Source organism: Heteronotia binoei, chromosome 1, assembly GCF_032191835.1.
Source record: "Heteronotia binoei isolate CCM8104 ecotype False Entrance Well chromosome 1, APGP_CSIRO_Hbin_v1, whole genome shotgun sequence".
NCBI lineage: Eukaryota > Metazoa > Chordata > Lepidosauria > Squamata > Gekkonidae > Heteronotia > Heteronotia binoei.
The window spans coordinates 136,059,029-136,078,185 of record NC_083223.1 but is presented as its reverse complement, the minus strand read 5'-3'; the positions used below and the strand labels follow the sequence as shown (position 1 = coordinate 136,078,185).

Genomic DNA, 19,157 nt, shown 5'->3' with positions numbered 1-19,157 from the left:
CATGCAGGAGGGCACTGGGATGTGGGTGAATTAGAAAGCAGTGATTCTTCACCTCTGACACCACCTTCAAAGTATCCTTCTTAGTAACTGAATTGCTGAGCAGGGGACTAAAAGCCTTAGCATTATGCCTGGGAGACTCCAGGTCAGATCTCTGCCGTGAACTTGCTGGATGTCTCTAGGGGCAAATCAAGCTCCACTTCCTCCTGTAATATGAAGAACTGAAGGACTGTTGTAAAGATGCCAAAGATAGATTGCTGCTCTTGTTTGAAGTGCCATGTACATAGTAAATCATACTTAGACTGTTGGTATGTTGTTGTTGTTGTTTGTTTTATTGTTTTAGATCATCAGTGATGCCATATCTTAAGACACAGGTGCATATTATTCTCGTTTCTTTGTTCTGATGTGTAGACATAGTTTGCACTGTTGTGTCTGTATAAACTGGAGGAAGCTTTAGGAACTTTGTAGAAAGCAATTTGATTCACAGCTAGTCAGGTTAATGATTAACAAGAAAGGAATGTTTGACCTTGGTGTGTTTGCAATGGTGTGTTTCCTCTGTTGTTGAGATGGTGTAGAAAAATGGATCCAGTATGGAGTGTGAGATGAAAGTCACTGTGCTGAATGCCAAAGGATGCTGTGTACAAAACTGTCCTCGCAAAAAATTCTTGACTTTGTGTGAAAGCTGAACATCTTACAGAAAGGTATACTTTTTTTTTTGAACAACAGAAAAAAAAGGTTTATTTAAAAGATCAAGTCAGTGCAGTACAACAAACAAGGTGCATTAAACAGTAAAAGGGGTGAAGGAAAAATGAACAAATGCCTTAACGTATCTGGACTTACTGTCCCTAGACTGTCTCAGTTAGACCAGGGCCTACTCACCCTTCCTCTTCCTTGCAGCAGCTCTTCCTCAGCTCTGCCTCCTAGGAAAAGAACCAAAGGTATACTTTTTTTTTAAAAAAATCAATTTGTTTTATATCAATTACTTGCTATAGTTGCTCAGAAATTCATCCGAATGAACATTGTCCTATATAATGTTAGTGGAAGAAGGCTGGAGAAAGTGTCAGACTTCAGGGTTCTAAGGCTTGCCTGATGCTTAGCTCAGGTGAGTGGCTGTCAGTGAATCATGCATCCTATTATATTCCTACTTTTCTCTGGCCTCATTTCTTTACTTGTGAATTGGAAGCAGTAATGTTCAGGTCAAAGGGGTAGAAATATGAAAGCACATCCTTGTAAAGATGATTCAGGACATTTAATTACAAAAATCTAGAAATATATTTCTAAGGTTGATTGGCACTGTCCAAATCCTTTCATTAAAATCAGCAGCCCTTGATCTGTTTGAGTTTTTTATGAGTTTATATTTGTTGGAGCTTTGCATACTTGGTGAAGATTTTCCATCTTTGCAATTTTTAATTCTTGAAAGTAATCTTTCATGGTTGGGAGATCCTCATGGGGCAAAAAGGAATTGCTGGAAATTGGGATCCCCCTCACACAAGTGGAGGTGTCTTCCATTTGTGCATAACACTATTTGAATTCTAGCCATGGCTGATGATATGTGCAGTGTTTGCAATCTGGCCAAAGTATTTTTCAGAGGGAAGCTTTATTGTCAAGTCCAATAGCATTTTAGAGACCAACAACATGATCAGGGTATGAACTTCCAAGAGTCAAAGCTTCCTTTATCACATATAAGTAGGAATGGAGATCTCTGAGTCCTTATATCCTAGTCTGAAGATGGGAGGGGTGTTGCAAAGAAAGGAGTCAGCATGTACGGTACAATGCAGAATGCAAAAGCTTGATTTGGGCAGGGGAGAAATGCTTAAGGACAGAAGTGAGCATCTATAGTGAGATAAGACTCCTGTGTCCCTGGTTCAGCCCTAGGGGGAAATCCATTGTTCTGAATTTTTGAATAAATTCACTTTCAGCAATTTCACATTGTAATCTCCCCTTGAAGCTTCTCTGTTTGAGAACAGCCACTTTTAAATCAGCAATAGAATGTACTGGAAGATTAAACTGTTTTTCCCCTGGTTTTTGAGTACTGTGATTTTAATGTCATATTTGTCCATTTATTCTTTTGTGTAGGGACTGACCTCTTAGAGAGTGAAAGAGAATTGTTACTACTTGATAGCATATATATTGTAGGAGGATAAACAAGAGAATGAACCTGAGATAGTATGGCTGTTGGGTCTGGTGATTATGTTGTCAGAGTGAATATGGGGACAGAGTTGCCATCTTGGTTTATTGTAGACCTTGGTCTCAGAGTCTGTATTAGGACGTGCATTATTGTGAGTAAGAAGTTGTTTAAGATTAGGAGGTTCTCTTTGGGCAAGAAAAAGTTTGTCTCCAATGCCTGTGTGAGAGAAGTATCATTCACCAGCATAGGTCATTAATCATGTATTGAACTAGTTTGAGCTGAATATGACCACCAGTGATGTTTAGTTCTTGTTCATTTGTGCATGTCTTGTAGCTGGTTATCCTTTGGTATTAGTCTGGTTTTGCTGATCTATTTCCTTATTACATCAGGTGAGTATTGTAATTTTAAAAATGCCTGTTGTAGATCTTGCAGGTAAGAATCTCTTTGTGATGGATTGGAACAGATGCAGTTGTACACAGTGGATTTTGGTGTGTTTATGTTAGTAAATGGAGATGTATAGATATGTCTGGAAATCAGCAGGTTTCCCATATAAGGTGGTTTATATGCTTCTATTATGTATTTGTATAGTGCTGTCTAGATAATATACTTCTTGTGTGGACTGATTCATGGTCAAGTCGTTTGGGTGGAAGTTGCTGAAGGCCTGGTGAAATTTCTCCAGTGCTTCTTTCAATGTGTCCAGATGATAAAAATGTCATCACTAAATCTCAAGTACAACAGATTGGAGATGAGGAAGTGCTGCTCCAGGTTAGCCATGAAAATGTTGGCATATTGTGGTGCCATGTGGGTGCCCATAGCTGTGCCATTGATCTGAAGGAATAAATCACCACCAAATCTAAAGTAGTGGTGAGTAAGGGTAAACTGGATTAATGGGTTATACTCAGTTGGAATAAATTCACTCACAAAATAGAACACATAATTTCCTGACCATAATAGCATGTTTAATTATTTGGGACTCAGACCCTGAGAATTTTGCAACTAGAATTTGTCTGAAACTCATCTGCCATACCATGTGTTTGCTTTAACTAGCTTGACCAACTGTACTTCATGTAAAGGTTGAGCTGTATAATTCACTCTCTGTTGGAGAGGATGTTCTGAGCTCCCTGATCCATTAGCAACAGAATTACATTTTTAAAAGATCATACATGGATGATGGTGTGTGAAGCTGCAAGAAGTCGGTCAACAACTTGGAGAGGATGATGGGGGAAGTGGTATAAGAATGTTTTCACAGTTTCTGTGGAATGGAATGGAAAAACTCAGATATAAGATCCTCATTGCAATTATGACCCTTGCTCGTGTGTATGCTGGAAAGGTAGTAGGTTTATTTTCCTGCTGCATTTAAATTATTGTTTTTGTTTATTGAATAGCATGACAGATGCTTTAATGCTCAGCTGTTAGGAATCTGTGTTAAAGCTGCCAGATCCTACCAGGCTGCCAGCAGGGAGACTTTGTATGTACAGTGCAATGATGTCACTCAGGAATGATATGATCACTCAGGCCGTTTTCCCACTTAGCGTTTGCTCCCCTTATTCCGCGGCGCAATTATGTCCGGATCATTTTTCTCGTTTTCCCACTAGTGACTCTTTGCGGAGTCGCCTTCCCTGAAGCCCCGGCTCAAATCGTTTTCCCACTGGCATCGACTTGAGTTCGATGCCCTGTCAATCATTTTTTTTTTTAAGCGCAAGTCTGGTTGCGTAATGACGTACTAACGTACTAACGTACTAAGGTAACATCGAGCTGTTCCCTCCCCTTCTTTTCGTGGACAAACCGCATCACGTGTGCTGCTGCTGCTTATGGATTGGCTGCAGCTGTAGAATCCTCCACAGCCCTTTATGTATTAACAGAAGCATTCACAGTAGAGAATCCTAGCACTATATTCCCCCCCCAAATTCTGAAGTTGCGAAATATCGCAATAACGAAGAGAGAGAAATCGAGGGGTTTGTGTGTGTGTGTGTGTGTGGCAGCTTCTTCCCTTCGCTCCCTCCCGGGTGGCGAAGCTGGGATTTCCTCCGCTCTCTTTCCCCTCTCCGGCTGGCGCTTGCAACGGAGGACCTGACTGATTCCTGCTGCCAGAGCTCCCCCCCCGCCCCATTCTCTCCTTCCCCTTCTGTGGCGGGTGTAAAGAGCGAGCTCCGTCTGTTTTCTAACCGAGCGGAATGTAGCCAGGGAGAAGAATGCAGGACTCCAACTTCCCATTTTATACATGGCGATTTTGTGCAGGTCCAGAAATCCTGGTGGCACAGCTGAGGGAGGCATTCCCTTTTTAAAACACACACACATGAACGCTTTGGCCCGCACCGGCACTAGATTCCCCCCCAACAATGGTCGTTTTCGCATTATCGAGATAACGCAACAGCGAAATTACGCAACTAAAGTCAATAATAATAATAAAAAAAAATTCTAGCGAAACCAATTGAAGTGGCAATTGAGACTATTCCAGGAGGGTTTTTTTTTTCCTTTGTTAATTTCGAAATATCACTATTACACAAAACTGTTTAAAAAAAAAAATGGCCGCGCCGGCACTTCGGGGAAGCGCCGCGAAAGGCTGATGATTGGCCAAGGGGGTGGATGGGGTGGGAGGACGGAAAGGGAGAGGGTGCCGCCCACACAGCAGTCGATCCGGCGTGGATGGATTTCCCACTGCAAAGTCCGCGGAGTGGATCCGGCGTGGATCCGGAGGTTTTCAAAAACTCCGGCAGCATGCTGAAAAACATACTCCGGTGTAAAACCCCTGAAGCGCCAGAGCAAAGCGCGGCGCCGGAGCAAGAGGTGCGAAATCCAGGAAAAGATCCGGAGGTAAATGGGGCGCTACGCTGGAGCAAAGGCTAGTGCGAAAACAGCCTCAGGGACACTCTAGCATTTTGGTATAAAATTCTATAATGCCACAGAGTGTCCCAACCAATGTGCCTGGCGTGATTACATCACTTCTGGGTACCATCATTGCTCTGGGTACTGTCTGAGCTCTTTGGGGGCAGGGCTTCCCCACTGGCCAATCCTGTGCCTTTGGGTTGGAGGCCCTGAGATCGGCGGAACCTCTGCCCCCAGCAGGAGCTTGGGAACCCTAAGGTGTGTACAGATTATGATTTTAAAGACTTGCAGGCAGAATTGTAGCTATCACTGCCTTGATGTATATGTGTCCATTTCTCTGTGGCAGGGGGGCTCTCTTCTCAGCTCAAATTAAATTTGCAAGTTTTCACTGATCTTGACATAGGCACTTGGAAAAGCCAAAACTAGCTCCCAAGAGTACTACGGTAGTACCTTAACTCTCTCTGTTTGTCATGTTCTTTGTGGAGGCCTGTTTTGTACTTTGGAACACTAGTATTTTTAGAATGATTTCCCTTTCTTAGTGCTGTGTAAGAGAGTTGTCCAATTAATGCTCTGGAATTTAGGCTAAGCAGGGGAAGAATTTACATAGTAAAGGTTTTTTGTTTGTTTTGTTTTTTTTAATGTAAGAGTGCTTCTATCATATCATGGGATTATCCCTTTCATTTCACTTGTTCCCTGGCTTCCTCTGTAAGATACATAATAACTAGAATCTTTTAATTTCCATCTGAATTACAAATAAGGATTATGATGAATATTTTGATTAAAAATCCAATTATGTTAACCTTTTTTGATTCATTTAAAAATATATCATAATTTTAACTCACAAAAAACACTTGATTTAGTATTAAGAACTGGATCCCACCATCATTCCTGTTGACACAAGAGGGAAGAGGGCTGATTTTGCTCAGTTGTCCTCTCCATCTTCTGTAGCCTTTTGCCCATGTGGGTCTCACAATTCCTTTTCAAGAGTGAAAGATGGCCCCTTATCCCTCTTGTCCCAGCAGGAATGCTAGTGGGATTCAATAGTAAGTCTAAATGTAATGCTAACCAGCTAAGCCCTATAGCCCTTTCAGACTCTGCCCATGAGTTTGGACTAAGTTCAGCTCTATCAGACACACTGAGTTGAAGCCATTTTATTTGAAGCAAGTGTTAAAAATATGATTCCTTGTGTGTTTATTGTTGTGGGAAAGTCAATTTGTATAACAACCAGCCAGTTCGATATTTGGTGTGGCGGGTATCATATAAAGAAGAATGCATTCCCCATTAAGTACTACTTTGTCTATCAGACACACTGAGTTGAAGCCATTTTATTTGAAGCAAGTGTTAAAAATATGATTCCTTGTGTGTTTATTGTTGTGGGAAAGTCAATTTGTATAACAACCAGCTAGTTCGATATTTGGTGTGGCGGGTATCATATAAAGAAGAATGTATTCCCCATTAAGTACTACTTTTGCTTCTTAAAAGTTTTTCATTTGGTGTACAGTCTCCCTCTGGATTGTACCTTTCCCTTCAAGTAAGTTGTGTAGTAGCATGTGAACACAAAGTCTGACCCTGGCTGTGATGACACACACTAAATAATGCACTTGCAGTCCACTTTCAGTGCTCTTTCCAACTGAGTTTTACAGTGTGATCTGAAAGTGGATTGAAAGTGCTTTATTTATTATGTGTGATCGCAGCCAGAATTTTACCGTTGTATCCCTTGTCTCCATGTGGCATGCAGATAAGTATAAAAGATTTTCTTAGTTCTAAATCAATATGTTTTGTTTATAGCAACGTTACTATGCATGAATTGCAAACTGAAAATTTGATTTAAACCAATGATTGAAGCTGTTCTTTTCCCTTGGTTATTTAGTTTATAAAATTTCTTCTGTCTTTCTGCCCTCACAAGAGCTGCCCAGATCAATTTAAATTGATCTTCCCTGATTATAAATGAAATTGAACAGGAGTTTACAAAATACATGTTAAATTTTTAGTACCACTACTAGGGTTTGATTCTAGGCATTTGCCATTTGGCAAAAACCAAGTCCACATCTAAGAATTCATTGGGGATATCTGAGTGAATTTGCCTTCTTGTGTGATCATTTTACATAAGGCATACTCTATGGACCTTTCACAATGCGATTAAGTCAGAACCAAAGTAGCATCTTCTTCGTGGTCTCTGTGCTTCACACTCAAGCGATAGAGCACCTGCACCGATCCCTAAAAAGCCCGGGATTTTTTCGCGCTTGGCACCAATGGGCATGCACAGGCGTCCCAGTGCGAATGCTCGCCAGCGCCAGCGTGAGGATCCTGCCAGTTCCTTTCTGACCGCTGTGCTGAGAGAATCTCCTTTCGTGTCCCCGGTCGGTAATCTTCGGATTATTCTTCTTGTTGTATATAGCCCGTTTGTTGTTTTTCTTAGTGCAGTTAGTTAGTTAGTTGTTAGATAGTTGTTTGGAGAAACTCAGGCAGTGCTGAGAGAATCTCCTTTCGTGTCCCCGGTCGGTAATCTTCGGATTATTCTTCTTGTTGTATATAGCCCGTTTGTTGTTTTTCTTAGTGCAGTTAGTTAGTTAGTTGTTAGATAGTTAGTGTTGTTTAAAAAAAAATTGTTGGACTTTGCTCTTCGGGGCCCCATTTTCCCCCCGTTTCCCCCCTCAGAGTTATTCCTGTGTGGGTTTTTCCTTGGCGTCTATGGAATGGCGTTGTGTTTTTTTTAAGAGGTGCTGTTCCTGTGGAAAGAAAATTGCCCCTCCTGACGGCCACTCCCTCTGTCTCCTCTGTTTGGGCGAGGGACATCGTGTCGAGTCTTGCTCGCACTGCCTGAGTTTCTCCAAACAAACGCGCCAGAATTGTGCGGCAAGACTTTTGGCCGTGTTGGTGGAATCGGCACTTTGTTCTCAGAAGATGGCATTGGGCCCATTGGTACCGATGGGAGAGGCCACGGCCCCGATGGTCACATCGGCCAATACATCGCTGATCAGGACTGAGATGCCGGTCGAGCGTGGGCATTCCACAAAATGACCATCTGAAGGGTCAGTGGTCACCCTAGCTAAGAAGCGTCGGGATGACTTGAGGACCCGATCATCTGCACCGAAGAAGGTGAAGTCCAAGGAGAAGCGGAAGAAGAGATCATCCCTCACTCCTTCCCCTTCTCAGGATGCTTCAACATCGATGTCGGCCGCTCCACCCAGGAAGATCTTGGCGTCCCCACATCGTAGCCCTTCAGTGTCGAGAGGCAGTGCTTCGCAGCAGTTGCGTCTGTCGGCATCGGAGCAAGAGATCGACCTTACTCAGCGATCCCACTCTTCTGGGTTGAGGCATCGGAGTGAGAGTGACTCCATCTTGGAGGTAGAGGTGTCGGCGCTGATGGAGCCGTAGGCACCGCTGGATCAGGTGAGGGGTCAAAGAGAGCTGGAGCCATCTACCATAGCTTGCCGCTTCCCACCGCTGCCATCGTGGGATCAGCGCCAGTGGCCCTCTCCCTACGCTTACTCTTACCCGCCGTAACAATGGTACCCCCCTCATGATTTTGCAGACTGGGACCAGCAATCTGAGGCATCCCATATGTCGAGGCTCTCACAGCATTCTAGGCGGTGTCCCTTGGCATCGATGTCCGTCCTGCCTGAAAGACGCAGCGTCATGGTGGAGGAAGTCCAGCCAAGGTCGTCGTGTCGACCTTGGTCACCTGTCAGAGCAGCCACGCCGGTGCTCTTGAGGAGAGAATCTTCATCATCTGACTTCGAGGTCGGTACCGATGATCCAGACGGGGCTTTGGAACCTTCGCCAGTGTCACATACCGCTGAGGATCTTCCCATTTCACCATTGGAGGATCTGAAGTCGTATGGGGACCTGGTGAAGAGGATGGCACTCTCCCTCTCTCTCCCGGTGACACAACTGCAACCTGTTGTAGACGATACCGTATTCGACATCATGCAGTGGGATACGTCTACAGCGATTGCTCTGCCTGTTACGAGGGTCATCTTACAGGCGGTAAGGGAGCCCTGGGTGAAGCCTGCTTCTATACCTGTGTCATCAAGAAGGTTGGGCCACATGTACCGCATCCAAGAGGCTGGTGCCGAATTCTTTTTCACGCACCCGAAGCCAAATTCGGTGGTCGTATCCTCCTCATCAAAGGCCCACAAGACTCACTCTTCCCCACCAGACAAGGAGGGAAAGAAGTTGGACAACGTGGGGAAGAAGTTTTACTCTGCCGGAGTGCTGGGGGTAAAGGTATCTAACTATGCTGCTTGCATGGCTAAATGCCAATACTCAGTGTGGGAACAACTCACCCCCCTCCTGTCTTCCCTGAGCGAGGAGAAGAGGTCTGCTGCGAAGAAGCTGCAGAAGGAAGGCTTTGCTGTACCCAAGCAACAACTGGCTGCAGCAAAGCACATGGTAGATGTGTCAGCAAAGACGATCACAACGTCCGTCTGCCTCCGCCGCCACTCCTGGCTTAGGTCCCTCCAACAAGATACCAGGGCTTTCGTGGAAGATCTGCCCTTCGAGGGCGAAGGCCTCTTTAGCTCGACCACTGACAATGCTCTCCAGGAAATGGATAAGAGCATAAAAACCTCCAGGAACCTAGGTGTCCCGGCGTCTTCCAGAGCTGTGAAACCAAAACAGTGGCACAAACCTTGGTCCAAGAAACCATATCAAAAGTTCTCCCCGGAACAGCAGTGGAGACCTCGCTCTGCCCAACCTGAGAGTAGGTCCCCATATAGGGGGAACAATAGAAACCGATACACTTCAGCACAGACCACTGGCAAGTCCAAGGGCGCTCGCCCCCACAAGCAGGGCCTTTGACTTTCTAGTAGTATGTGTCACTATCCCCACTTCTTTGTCTATCTGCCTCCGCCCATTCCTGTTGGCCTGGGAGTCCATCTCTACGGACAGGTGGGCACTTTCTATAATCGTGGAAGGCTACAAAATAGACTTTGCTCAGATTCCGAACCAATCTGTGGTAATCACCACATCCCCTTCCCCACCTCTGCTGGCGGAGGTGAGCAACCTCCTACAGAAACAAGCCATAGAACAAGTCCCGGTGGAGGCCAGGATGGGAGGCTTCTACTCTCATTACTTCCTGGTTCCCAAGCGGGATGGGGGTGTGAGACCAATCATGGACCTTTGGAATCTGAACAAGTTTATTCTGTACCAGAAGTTCAGAATGTCCACTCTGCAAACAATTCTGCCCCCATCAACCAATGAACTGGATGGCAACGCTGGACCTCAAGGATGCCTACTTCCATGTCAGCATCCATCCTGCATTCAGAAGTTTCCTTCTGTTTGCAGTAGGTTCTCAACACTTCCAGTTCAAAGCCCTTCCGTTTGGTCTGTCCACTGCACCTCGGGTGTTCACAGATGATGAGCATTGTGGCTGCTCACCTCCGGCTTCAAGGGATAGTCGTCTTTCCATACATTGACGATTGGCTCCTTGTGGTGGAGTCGAAGGAGAGTTTGTCAGATCATATTGCCATCACTCTTCATCTTCTTCACACCTTAGGTCTGCAGGTCAATTTGGAGAAATCACATCTTACCCCATCACGGACAATTCAGTTCATAGGGGCTTTGCTGGATATGAACCTTCATCGCGCTTTTCTGCCTCAGCAGAGAGTGATGGACATTATCAACCTTGTCAAACTTCTACAGAGTCGAAAGTGGGGCACAGCGCAGCAGCTGCAGGGGATGCTGGGGCTGATGGCAGCGACTACAAGCATGCTGCTATTTGCGAAGTTGAGGATGAGAGGCCTACAACTTTGGTTTCTTCATCAGTTTCAGCCATTAAGAGACTCACCTCAAAAGAGGTTTGTAATTCCACCTGTGACACTTCAAACACTGCAGTGGTGGAAATCAAAGGACAACATTTGTCAGGAAGCTCCCTTCCACCTACCTGCACCAACAGTGATGATCACAACAGATGCGTCTTTGTAGGGTTGGGGGGCTCACATGGACGCTCTGTGTGTGAGGGGCTCTTGGCCCTTGCAATTGACTCACTGTCATATAAATTACCTGGAACTGCTGGCAGTTCACTTTGCTCTTCGATCCTTTCGCCCCATGGTGGCAGGGAAGGTTGTTTCTCTGCTACCAGGCAATACTATTGCCCTGTGTTACATCAACAGGCAGGGAGGGACAGTCTCTCGACGGCTCTGTGTGCTGGCACTCGAACTGTAGTCGGAGTGCCGGGACCACGACATCTTTGTGAAGGCTGTGCACCTCCCAGGGGTGCTCAATCTGCAAGCAGACTCGCTGAGCAGGGGAGCAGCTTCCCCGCACGAGTGGGAGATACAGTGGCACTTTCTCCAACCCGTGTTTCAGCTCTGGGGGTATCCTCAGGTGGACATGTTTGCCACAGCCGAGAACCGGAAGTGTCCTCTGTTTTGTTCCAGAGGGGGCACGGATCCAGAGTCATTGGGAAACGGTCTACTGTTCCTGTGGGGAGGTCGGTTCCTATATCTGTTCCCACCTCTGCCACTGTTGACAAGAGTTGTCAACAAGATAGCAAGAGAGAGACCATGCTGCATCCTGGTGACTCCCTGGTGGCCTCGGCAGAACTAGTTCCCGATCTTGCTCCAACTGGCGAAGGGGGTTTTCTACCAGTTTCCGGCGGAACCGGACCTTCTGTCAGCTCAGGATGGTCATGTATTCCATCACAATGTGCCCCACCTGAAGCTGACAGCGTGGTTCATCGACCCTGTGAGTTCTCCAGCAGAGTCCAACACGTTTTCCTGAATAGCAGGAAGCTGTCTACGCGCGCTTCCTATGATAGGAAGTGGCGGAAGTTTCTTCAGGTTTTAGTTGATCCTACAGTTTCACCCCAAAGGGTGGGACTATCGGTGATTTTTGAATTTTTGTTATCTCTGGTGGATGCTGGCCTTGTTTTTTTTTTTCATTAAAGTTTATCTGGCTGCAATATCTGCGTTCCATGAACCAGTTGAGGGGCATTCAGTTTTTGCACACCCTCATTCTAAGAGATTTTTGAAGGGTTTGCTTAGGCTTCATCCTCCATCGAGATCACCCCCACAGTTGTGGGATTTGACTTTAGTGTTGGACAGGCTGACTCAGTGTCCTTTTGAGCCAATGGCCACATGCTTGTTACAGCTTCTATCTTGGAAGACTGCTTTTTTGGTAACCATCACATCAGCATGCCGTGCAGGGGAGCTCATGGCTATGTGTTGTGACTACCCATATCTAGCTTTTCAGGAGTCTGGAGAGTCCTTAGCTCCTGATAGTTCCTTTCTCCCCAAGGTGGTTTTTCAGTTCCACCTTAACTTAGAAGTTTGGTTCCCACCTCGAGGTATGTCTTGCTTGCTAATCTCCCATGAGTGTGAAGCACAGAGACCACGAAGAAGATAGACAGGTTGCTTACCTGTAACTGTGGATCTTCGAGTGGTCATCTGTGCATTCACACTACCCGCCCTCCTTCCCCACTGCTGACGGTCTCCCTCCAGTAGGGGCTTCCATCGGTCAGGAAGGAACTGGTGGGATCCTTGCGCTGGTGCTGGCAAGCATGCGCACTGGGACGCCTGCACATGCCCGTTGGTGCAGAGCGCGAAAAAATCCCGGGCTTTTTAGGTACCGATTTGGGGATCGGCACAGGCGCTCTATCCCATGAGTGTGAATGCACAGATGACCACTCGAAGATCCACAGTAACAGGTAAGCAACCTGTCTTTTTAGCTAAAAGATGAGAAAAGATCAGAGTAATGACTTACGTTTTTGGTGTAATGCCACAAATTGAAATTTTTCCCTTTAATTTCAAGCATTCACTGAATGCATGTGTAGAAGTGTAGGAGCTATGATATGAAGAATTCATGTGGCCAGTGAAAACTATGACTACATTCATACAGTGGCTTGACTCATGCTTTGAGGGACCACTTTGAAAAGTTACCATGCTTATTTTTGCTCTCTTAATTTTTTTTTAATATAGAATTATGGCCTCGAAACAGACAATATGAAGAACCTGGTTCTTAAGTTACGAGCTTCTTCCAACAATCTGCAAAACTACATCAGCATCCGGAGGAACAGTTCAAATTATGATGGAAATACCTTGCGCAAACCCCCTAATGAATTCCTCACCTCAGTGGTGGAGCTTATTGGCTCTGCTAAGGCTTTGTTGACATGGCTGGACAGGTAATGATCCTTCTGTATATGCTTTTAAAAATGAACAGGAAAGCCCTGGAAAAATGATGAGTATGTTTTAGGATTCATAGTTGGCCTGAATTATCTTTTTCCCTGCACCTTGCCAAGGCAGATTTCAGAGAGAAGCCAGTGTCTCCTTACTTGGCTCCCTGGGATGTGTTAACATTACCTTGTGCTTTTAAGTACTATGCTATCTTTAGGATTACATGGAAGTATTCCCGTTCATATAGTCATTTTGACCCAAATTACTTAAACAACGTAAATATAGCTTCAGGTGGGTAGCCATATTGGTTTGAAGCAGCAGAACAAAGTTTGAGTCCAGTGGCACCTTTAAGACTAACAAAAGTTTTATTCTAGGTATAAGCTTTCATGTGCAGATCACATGTGTATTTGAAGATGTGCGCATGAAATTTTATACCCAGAATAAAACAAATGTAGTCAGTCACAATTTGGATTGAATTTTCTGTTTCCCATCTGTATGATAAAAAAGGAGTTGGGAGAAGGAGACAAGAGATGAGAAATGTGCTTTCATAGTCTGACTTAAATTAGTCGTGCACTCTGTTGACAGCTGTAGTGGAAGCTGACAACTACTGGATCAGATAATGCCACAGTTGGGGCCTGGTTTGGGGATGGAGATAAAACAAAATATTTCACATCCTGCTATCCATACGTAAAAACCAAGTGTGTGTGTGACAGGAAGCACATAAACTATGAGAGTATAAACCAAATAATGTAGTTGTCCACCCTACATAAGTGTTGTTTCTAGCAAGTAACTGGATCTGTTCTGTGGCTGTTTGCTGCTTCCTGTTCTGCTTCAACCACAGCCTTCCTTACTGTTTGCAGTTAGTAACCATTCAATCAGTTACAAATGTTCAATGGCAATATGAGTTATGGCCCATCCTAGTTGTTCGCCCTTGGTTGGCTCTCTAAAATTAGTGGGTTTTGTCAGTAGCTCCCCAAAGCTGTGTTTAAAGAAAGGCATAATTATCCTTGTAAGTTCTGAAGTAAGCATCCAAACTGAGTTAAAAGGTTAGCTGCTAATTACCAGGCATCCCTGAGTTAGAGAAGAGTGCAGAATTATAGAGTGTTACTAGAGGATTTCATATGGGAATAAGAAGCACATTTTTATTTCTGAGAGATGATTGGTGTGGCCAGAATGTCCATTAGGCAACTTTAGGTGGCTGCCTGGAGCACAGCCTGAGGAGGAAGGAGCCGGTTTTGGCCTTCCCTCCCACCTTTGCCCCTGGCGAAGGAAATTTACAAGCTTGGCAGCTCTGGCTCAGTTCACACAGTGCGCCCTGCCACCAACTGCTGTAGCTCTGCCTCCTGCACTGTCTGTGCTTGAAGCTTGAAGCACAGATGCAGCACAGGAGGTGGAGCTATGGTAGTTGGCAGTGGAATGCACTGTGCGAACCGCACCACCACCAGCCAAGCTCGCCCTCACTGGGAGCAAGAGTGGGGGAAGGAGGAGTGCGCCGGGCAGGGGTGGGGAGGGGCACTGTGCCTGGGGCACCGGCACTGATGATTGGCTAATTTAACTCAGTAAGTGTCATTTTAATGTGAAGGGATTTTATGATGCTATTTTATGATGCATAGTATAGTGATTAAGATGTCAGACTGAGTTCTGAGAGGCCCAGGCTCAAATCCCACTCTGCCATGGAAACTTGCTGAGTGACCTTAAGCTACCGCTCAGGATTGTTGTGAGGGTATAATGGAGGAGAGGAGAAAAATGCAAGCTGCTTTGGGGTCTTGATTGGAGTGAAGATTGGAATGAAGTTAAATATATAAATATACTAGGATTTTACCAGTGTAGCTCTGGGCTGATCAGTATTCTGGTAGATTTTTTGTCACTTGGCTGGTCCTTATAAATAACTATTGGAAGTAACTTGTCCACTAAACACTGCAGCGTTTTGCATACCTTTCTGTTTTATCCCTTGATTCCTGTGCCAAAATGAAAGTGTTAGGTTTATCTGTAGTCTAGCAAAGTGCTCCTGTGTGTTTACTTTTCTCCCGCAAGTCAATGAATTCCATTTGCTTCTCTGTGAGAATGCAAAGGGAACTGTAGTTAGAGGAGTGGGCAAAACTTTTTCCCTGTCCACTGACAATATTGAGGCCAGTAATGTCTGAGACCAGCTTGGTTTAGATCTTCCTTTTCTGTCTCATGTTTTCCTTTTCTTCTCCAGAGCCCTACACAGATAGAGGCCTTGTTCCTCCTAAGCCTTTTCTAAGATCCAAAGGGCTTGGAAGAGTGTAGCTGAGGCTTCTTTAACTCACATATATGCCTGTTGCAGAAGATTTTGTCTCTTGGCATAGAACAGTTATGAAGTGAAGGGAATTTTATGATGTACTAAAATCTTACTTGTGCAGTTATCCCCTGAGCTTTGGCAAGAAAGGAGTGCTTGGTGGCAACCCCAAATAATGGTTGGCTGATAAACCAAACCAATATGTGTATTGCAGGTCAGCACCTTGGTGGTGGTGAGAAAGACTTATCCACCGCAGCACATATGGAAGGCCAGCATGTGTTTATGTTAAACTTATGGGTTACAGCAACTTTTGAATGGCCTCTTCTTTTGTAAAGGTATTTTTGTTGTACCACAGGACTCCATTTACTGGGATAACTGATTTTTCTGCAACAAAGAACAAAATCATTCAACTCTGCTTGGATCTCACCACCACTGTCCAGAAGGTCAGTTATAGTTTTGTATGTCATTCTCTTGCTTTCCTCAAAGGAAGGCAAAAGTGGCTGTGGAGAAGTAGATGTTTATTAATCTGTGTGCAGCTTGGTAACAGAAATAAATTAGTGTCTTGGGGATTTTTAAATCATTTGGGAAAGCAGGTGCATGAAAACTGTTGACAGGTTTTGCTGCTCTTCTCTCCCACAGCTGATACCTTTTTGTTTTATTTCCACTGAATAGTTTCTAGAATTATTTACTCAACCATTCTTTTTAGTTTTAAAAAGAAGCATTAATCTTCTCTGTATTACAGGATCTCAAGCCCGTTAGTCACACAATTATTCTATATCCTTGTGTGGCATAGCTTTTAGCCAGATTCGATTAAGGATTTATTCATGTACAAGTGCAATTAATAGTCCCTGACTAGCAATGTGTAGTGAATTTGTGCCTGGAACCATCCCCTCAGTCCAGTGTGTATAAAGGCTGCTGAAACTTTATTACCAGAAACTACATGTATTGGTATGTTTGTGGGTATTGTCTGTCTAACCATTGTCTTGCAGATGACCACAACTCTTACAGGATTTGTTTGATGTTGTGGTTTCATCTTGTGTTTTAAACGTGTATAAAGTTCTGCATACAATTAAACTAGATAGCATGCTTTGAAAACTTTGTTTAGGCACTCCTTCAAAATTCCAGGCAACAATGTAATCTTCTAAATGAGCCTGCTGTAATTCAGTGGTTTATACTTTGACTGAGTCAATAATGCTTTGTTTACTTTTAGATTTTTCTGGATTTAACACTTTTAATAGTGCACTTTGGAGAACATCAGATGTTTAATATGGCTAAGATTGTCAAATCTTTAAAGAAAATTAGAATCAGTGTTGTTTTTAGAATTCATGCTAAAAAAGGAGTGTGATGGTTTGTTCAGGAAACCTCTATTCTTTTTGTCAATAATGCTGTGATCAGACGAATATGCATGCAACATAGGAGACCGCATGCTTTTCCATTGCACAAGCAGCAAGAAGTGGTCTGAGATATCGCAGAACTGTGAACAGCTTTGTGCATGCAAAACCAGTTCTTTGGCTGCAGCTTGAAGTTCCTCATGAAAGGCACAAGCAGATTATCTGCAGTGTGTGAGCCAGTCTGTTTCTGTATGTGCCATCAGGTATTTTAACTTTCATGTCAAAGAAATCTGATGGAAGGTTGTATCCAGGTATTATGGTCTCTCAGTATTGCTTTTACTGAGGTGTCAGTCTGTTGTTGCCAAGCACAGTTCTTGAAGTAAATTACTTTCTTTTTTCCTAGGATTGTCATGTAGCTGAAATGGAAGATAAAGTTCTTAACGTAGTAAGTATACATTTGTTACAAATACTTTCTTGAATTTCTTTGGCGCAGTTCTCAGAAAAGTTTTTTGATTGAAAGAAGCTTTGCGTATTCCAAGCTTAGGCTAGCAATGCCTGGTGTGTTGCCTGCTCCTCCATGCTTTGCTGTCTGCCACAGTAGAACTTCCACGCTTACTCTAGAAGTTGCTTTTGGATGGTGTAGAAATTCAGGAAACATGAAGGACAAGGTATTGAAAGCCCCACTCATTGAGTGCAATGCAAAGCAAGTAGGATGGAGCTTTTCTTGACATGATTTCTGTTCTGTGTAACATAGGCACAACCTTGAAGGTTGAAGATTGCTTGCTTAAGGAATTGCTGGTTATTTTATAGAATTTATAGTATAAAGCAAAGGTGGCCAACTACTGCTTACATCGGATCTGGCCCTCATATCAACTCCCGGAAGGCCTGAGATGAGCCAAGCCTCCACTGTGCATTTGAAGAGACCCCCCGCCCCCCCTGGCAGAGAACAGGAGTGTGAGGGAAGTCTGTGCAGTTGCTTTCCAGATGTACCTCAGCTGATCTTTATTCAAATGCTAACAGATCTAGCTGGAGAGATAATGAGGGGGCCAAGATCGCCCCCTTCCACCTAGCAGAGAACAGAGAGCTGGAGGAATAGAATCCTAGATAGTGTCCAGGAAGAAGTGGCTGGTCAGGGGATAGAGAAACAGATATGATAAAACCTCCTTGCAACAGGAAGGGGGGCCTCTTTTCCTTGGGTGCTGAGTAAGGGTATGCAAAAAAAAAAATTGGAATTAATCGGATTCGGAAATATTCGGGGCCAAAATATTCGGAATACCGTATATTTCCAAATACCAATACTCGGAATAGCTGTATATACAGGAGATATATGGCTATTTCTAAATATACGGCCCCATTATACTTTATGGGAACCTGCAGGGAACTCTCCCCTACAAACCCCCCAAGTCCCAAAAAGATTGGGCCAGGGGGTCCCTGCCTTTGGGCTCCCCAAAAGGTCCATTGCCACCAGTGCTGGAGAAAGCCCAATTAGTCACTTCCTCCACAATAATTGCTGTGGGGAAAGTAGATCTGGCCAGAGGGGGGCTTGAGGGAGAGGCCCCAAAACTGCAGGGCAGCTTCAGGGGACTCCCCCACATGCAGCCCCCCTGGCCCAAAAAGACTTCACCCATCTGTGGGCACCCCAAAAGGAACACTGTTCTCAATGGTGAGAAAAAACCCATTAGAGCCACTTCCCGCACTGTAATAATCGTGAGGAAAATGGCTCTGGGGAGCAGGGGGTTTTGAGGAGAGCCCCCCAAACTGCTGTGCAGCTTCAGGGCATTGTCCCACACAAAGCCCGCAAGGCCAAAAAAAAATTGGACCACGGGGTCCAATTTCTGGGGCACCCAAAGCCAAACCTAACTTCACATCAGAGAATCTCTATGGGACCCAAATGCACTACATCCATCTATCTACTCTATGAATCCTGCTGGCCTGGAACCAATATAAACTCAGTTGCCGATGTTACTGCCACACAAAACACAATCTGCTGAAAGTCTGCTCTGCAGACCTGGCTGCAGCAAACCCAGATGCCAGCTTTCCAACCCACCCCCAAACAACGCTGGGAGAGCTGGCCAAGCACAAGCATGCTGGTTCTGGGTCTCTCACCCAGATGCCAGCTTCCCTGCCACAGAACACGCAATCTACAGATGCCAGCTCTCCAGCCATGCCCCAAACAACACAACTCTCAAATAAGAGAAGCGGTGGGCCACACTTAGCTCCACATCATTCTGTATCTGACACAAAGCAAGAAGCATTTAGACTTACCTTGAATGATGGATGGTTGGCTGGTCCAGGCTCTTTTGCGTTACCCAGGGTGCACCATGAGGAGGCGAGCCAGAGTTGCACCCCAAATGAGGAAGATCACTGGGAGGGCCTCAGATTGTGTGAGAGGAAGGGAAAGACAGGTTGCTTACCTGTAACTGTAGATCTTCGAGTGGTCATCTGTGCATTCACACTCATGGGATAGAGCGCTTGCACCGATCCCCGAATCAGTACCT

General features: G+C 44.8%; 1 protein-coding gene across 1 annotated transcript in view; it reads left to right on the top strand.

Annotated features, from left to right (window-relative positions):
• Positions 1-19,157, top strand: part of CNKSR3 (CNKSR family member 3) — a 108,564-nt gene that overhangs the window by 57,953 nt on the left and 31,454 nt on the right. The window contains exons 3-5 of the mRNA XM_060241080.1: positions 12,874-13,076; positions 15,684-15,771; positions 17,063-17,104. Of these exons, the coding sequence (XP_060097063.1) occupies positions 12,874-13,076; positions 15,684-15,771; positions 17,063-17,104 (333 nt within the window). The remainder of the gene's footprint in view (positions 1-12,873; positions 13,077-15,683; positions 15,772-17,062; positions 17,105-19,157) is intronic.